This window comes from Myotis davidii, unplaced genomic scaffold (assembly GCF_000327345.1).
Source record: "Myotis davidii unplaced genomic scaffold, ASM32734v1 scaffold1576, whole genome shotgun sequence".
NCBI lineage: Eukaryota > Metazoa > Chordata > Mammalia > Chiroptera > Vespertilionidae > Myotis > Myotis davidii.
Window position 1 is genome coordinate 3,066 of NW_006287370.1, and position 5,242 is coordinate 8,307.

The 5,242-nt window shown below is 44.5% G+C and overlaps 1 protein-coding gene across 1 annotated transcript; it reads left to right on the forward strand.

Annotated features, from left to right (window-relative positions):
* Positions 1 to 1,475: 1,475 nt before the first annotated feature.
* On the forward strand, positions 1,476 to 3,362 carry LOC102755350 (zinc finger protein 418). The gene is made up of 2 exons (XM_015560916.1): positions 1,476 to 1,627; positions 2,339 to 3,362. The coding sequence occupies exons 1-2, from the start codon at positions 1,555 to 1,557 to the stop codon at positions 3,307 to 3,309; spliced, it is 1,044 nt and encodes a 347-aa protein (XP_015416402.1). The 5' UTR covers positions 1,476 to 1,554; the 3' UTR covers positions 3,310 to 3,362.
* Positions 3,363 to 5,242: the final 1,880 nt, after the last annotated feature.

A 5,242-nucleotide genomic window follows, 5' to 3' on the forward strand; every position in this document is an offset into this window, starting at 1 on the left:
CTTGAGTGAAGGTTAAGTGAGGGATGTTGGCTGTGACTAGTGAAGGGACATCAAGTGCAGCACAACACGAGGTGGGCTATGGATATCTGAGATCTGATTGTTATTCTTAATAGTTGAGGTTGAAGGGGAAAAAAAAAACAGTCATGGAGAGAGGCCTACATAGCACCACTCAAGTCTGCCTCTATGAGTGTGGACTAATAGAGTCTGGGCAGTACTTGATCCTGATTCAATTTGACAACCCTCCTCTGGACCATACATGCTGAGTAATAAGTAAAATGCCATATGGGGGTGGGAGCTGTGGAAGTGCAGGTTTAAGAGAGGTGTGGTATAAAGATTGATGTGCACTTGGAGAGGGAGTGTGAATTCATGGCCACAGCACCATGACATTGACATAAGAGTGAATGAAGGAAGAGTCTATTTCTGGTGGTCCCTGGATGGAACAGTAAGGTGAATTTTAGGGTAATTGCCTGGAAAGAGGGGTGTGTGGGTGTTACATTCTAAGTTAAGAGCTTAGATGTCATTTAACCACCTGCCTTTTGTTGTTGGGAGTGACACACTGGTTGATGGGTATGACATAGCATTCATCAGTGTTACCCAGGCTTGTAAATCTCCAATGGCATGGGTAAGATAGAAGGGTAAGAGAGAAGTAGATTATGGAGGTGAGGACCTATATTTTTGGAAAAAAAGGTGATTAGGAAATAATATATCCACGCCACAGCAAATTTCCACTACCTTTGAAGTTGTGCGTCTGGGAAAGAAGCTGTGTGAGAGAAGTGTTGTTCAAAGAACTATGCTCAGCAGATTGTGAAAAGTGATGGCCTCAGCACATTGGGATTGGGGTCAACTGGGTGAAATGTGATGCCATGTTTTTGGTGTCTTAGAGGAACCATCGGAGGGACTACAATGCTAAATCCTGACAAGAAGAGTATCAAATCACTCACACTGTCTTTATGAGCTACATCCCTCACTAACCTATATTTTGACACCCACTCTATGGATAAAAGGCAGTGTGGCATACGTGGGAGGTCCAGAGCTCAGGTATCATCTATCTCAGTGAGGGCGAACCTATGACACGCATGTCAGAGGTGACACGCGAACTCATTTTTTTGGTTGATTTTTCTTTGTTAAATGGCATTTTAATATACTTCAGCACTTGTGAGGTGTACTGCTGCTAGAATGTTTGAGGTATGTAAACAAATGCTTCTCTTGGTTCAGATTATAATGATTTTCTCTAGAAGAGGGAGAAGGGAATGTTTAAACAAAAATGGCTTGCATACCATGTTATGTTGCTGTGTGTTTTATGGTATTGACTAGTGTCTAGTTGTGTACTGTGTGATGGGGCAGAAATTTAGCTTTGATATATTTAAGGATGTGGATGTTATTTTTAAATTCTCGGATGTGAAGAGCGCAAAGAGCAGATGGGTGTGGAGGGTGGGGAATATGACAGAGTTACAATCTTAAGAGTGAATCTGATCATAGGCTGTACTGTTCCCATTATGACAGGATGTGAACTTTGAGGACGTGGCCATTGCCTTCTCTGAAGAGGAGTGGGTGATGCTGGATGAGGCTCAGAGACTTCTGTACTACGATGTGATGCTGGAAGTGTTTGCCCTTGTATCATCTGTAGGTAAGACCTTCACATTCTCCCAGTGTCCCGAGGTGATGACCTCTCTTCCTTTATTCCTCAGGCATAGCTTTCTCTCTCCCACAGTGGGAACATGGCCTGTGCTAATTTTCTCCATTGTCTCGTCCATTATGGTCTTTACCTGCATGTACCATCGGCAGTTCTGGTAAGGCCCTCATTCAAGTGTTTGTAATAGTCTCATCCCTGAATCCTATAGCAAGCTGCGTTGCTCTGGCCCAGTGTGGACTGCTCACTTCTTCATCACCTGTTCCTCTGCACTGGTGCCTCTGCAGTATTCTGCAACATTGACTTGCACATGTGATATTAGGTACATATATGTGCGAATTATTCCTTCAAAACCAGCTACTCCTTTATTGCATTTTGCTTGAAGTAAGACCTAAACAACTTCTTGCACAGCTCGCCCCCATCCCCGGCAAACAATCCATGCAGAATGCTGTTAGTTGAAGGATGAGCTGGAGATCCATATTCTACTCTATGTGGCGCTTGCCATGTTTGTGTCATATTTCTGGTGAGGCCTCCCTGTGTTGTGATCTTCATTAGATCACAAGAGCCTCTTATTAATCCTTCCTGCACATCTCTTATTTTCAGACAATTTCATGGAACCAACATGTGATGTGTAACACACTTTTGCAATGGGACTTCTCCCTGCCGTCATATTCAAAATTAATTTCCTCACCATTTCTCACTTTTCAGGTTGTTGGCATAAAATGGAAGATGAGGAGGCCTGTTCTGATCAGCATGTATGCATACAAGGCGAGTCACAGGTCAGGACTTCTAAGACAGCTCTAGCCACCCATAAGAACCATCTCTGTAAGCGATGTTTCTCTGTGTTACAACATATTTTGCACCTGACTGGGTCTCATGAAGCAGACTTTGAGCAGAGAGCCTTCTGTAGTGACGTATATGTTGGAGACTTCTGTTTCGGTGCAAACCCTCACCAGCAACAAAAGAATGAATGTGGAGAAGGGCCCTGGAAACAAGCTATGGACAGGGCCTCTTTTGTGAACAGGTGCAGCTTCTCCTTATCTTTGGTGCCTTCAACCAGCAGGGAGGGTGGGGAAGACTTGCAATCCAACTCAGAGCTTCCCCAGCACCAGGCCACTCTCAACACTGAGGAGCTACACTGTGGCAGTGAGATTTCACAGGAATTTCTCAGTGGAAAACATCATCACCAGTCAGGTGAATGTGAAAACGCTGCCAGCCACAACCTGAAAGTAGTTCAATATCAGGGTGCGTGTGCTGGCGAACTGATTTATGAGTGTAACAAATATAGGAAAGTGTTTAGACGAAACTTTAATGTCATTCGACATAAGGGAGTTCACACTGGAGAAAAGAAGTATGAGTGTAATGAATGTGGGAAGTTCTTCAGAAAAAGACCTGCACTCATTAAACACCAGCGAGTTCACACTGGAGAGAAGACATATGCGTGTAGACATTGTGGGAAGTCTTTCAGTTATAAGTCTACCCTCAAACAACACAACAGAGTTCACACAGGAGAAAAGCCATATAAGTGCAGAGAATGTGTGATATCCTTTCGTCAAAAGACCCACCTCACTGAACACCTCAGAGTTCACACTGGGGAGAAGTCATATGAGTGTAGAGAATGTGGGATGTCCTTTCGTCAAAGGGCTCACCTCACTAGACCACCTCAGAGTTCACACTAAAGAGAAGCCATATGAGTGTAGAGAATGTGGAATGTCCTTTCGTCTAAGGGCTCACCTCACTGACCACCTCAGAGTTCACACTGGAGAGAAGCCATATGAGTGTAGAGAATGTGGGGTGTCCTTTCGTCAAAGGGCTCACCTCACTGACCACCTCAGAGTTCACACTAAAGAGAAGCCATATGAGTGTAGAGAATGTGGAATGTCCTTTCGTCTAAGGGCTCACCTCACTGACCACCTCAGAGTTCACACTGGAGAGAAGCCACATGAGTGTACTGAATGTGGGAAGTCTTTTAGACAAAAATCTAACCTTAATAAACATCTGATAGTTCACACTGGAGAGAAGTGTTAAATGTGCAGGGAATGTTTCATTTTATTCACTTAGAATAACAACACTGAAGGAGACTCATTGTGACCTATTTTCCTGAATTTAAACTTCTTTTAATGGAACATGCACTCTTCTAGATTCCTCATGTTTCCAGTACAGGTGAAGCTTAAAGGAGGTGCATTGCACTTTCTAATATGCCCAGGTCTTCTACCCGATTGATTTGTGGCTGAAGAGATTTTCCCTCTACCACCTGGCTCTCCTGAAGAGTGTGTATCAGTCCCAACCCCTACGTGCTCAGGGGAAATGTATTCTGTGTTGTCACTTGTGCTTGAGAACATTAGGATCCCTCCACTCCTGACAGAATCTTCATTTATCTCCGAGGAAGTAATGCACCTGGCCTAGGGTTCATCCAGGGCACCCTCCTCGGCTAAGACATGCGGCCTCTATCAGGGACATGTGGTTCTCACATTATGCTGTGATGAATTGTTTCAAATTCTGATTCACCAACCTGCAAACGGCTTTCTGTCCTGTTTTCTGGTTTGTGATCTTTAGTAAAGGTATTTTTTCTTTAGTACCTTTAATTTTCTTTGTTATATTCACTCCCAGGGATGATTTTCAGGCACAATTGTGATCTATCATCATCTAGAGTTAGTAGATATTGTGTGGTTCCCAATCTTTCTGTGCTTTAGGAGGGGCAGCATAATGCCAGAAAATCACTCTTTGACCAATATTGGCTTATTTTGCATTTTTCCCAAAGCCTTGAAATAAAGACTGCGTGAATTTGTGGTTCTAACTTGCAGGTTTGATACTGACCCATATGGAGATGTAGGAGGCATCTAATTTTTCCTTCTCTCTCACATTGATATCACTCTCAATCTCTCTCTTCCTCTCCCCCTTCCCTTGCACTCTGTCTAAAAATCAATGGAAAAATATCCTCAGGTGAGGATTACCAAAAAAATCCAAACATTCACCCTGGTGCCCTGAGATGGGGCCTCTGCCTGCAGAGCCCACCTTTGTGCACTCCTGCCTTTTCCTGGGATGTTCCCACTGCATGTGGGCTCACTGTTCGGATGTTCACTGCAGCTGGGCATGCTGTTTTGCAGAGAGGAGGCCCAGGCAAGGCCCTGGGAGGGATTTGGGTTCTGAGTCTGCCTGAGATGTGCTGGCCAGGGCTCTTCTGTCTCCATTCAGAGGTCTCTCCAGCCTGCTCCTCCCCACCCGCCAGGCACCTGGCCTGCTGCAAATGAACCTACTTCTGTATCTGGGAGAAGGCCCCTGATGCTATGGGCCCTGAAATGAGTTCACCTTTAGAAAATCATGACTTCCGGTAACCCATTCTCACCCCTGAGACCCACTGGTGTTTACATCTCTTTTTATCATTTTAGGGATTATTTTGCACTTTAACTTTATTAAAAATAAAGCATGCCACTCCTCCACCCCCTCACCCAGCCAGTACTGGAGGTAACATGGATATGGTGGTGTGTATTTTCAGTGGTGAGAACATTCTGCAATATAAGCGTTTCCAGAAGGAGAGGCTTGATCTCCATATAATTCCACATGCGGAAGATGACTTGTGGTTGGTGTGTCCCCACCCCCACCTCTCCCCAC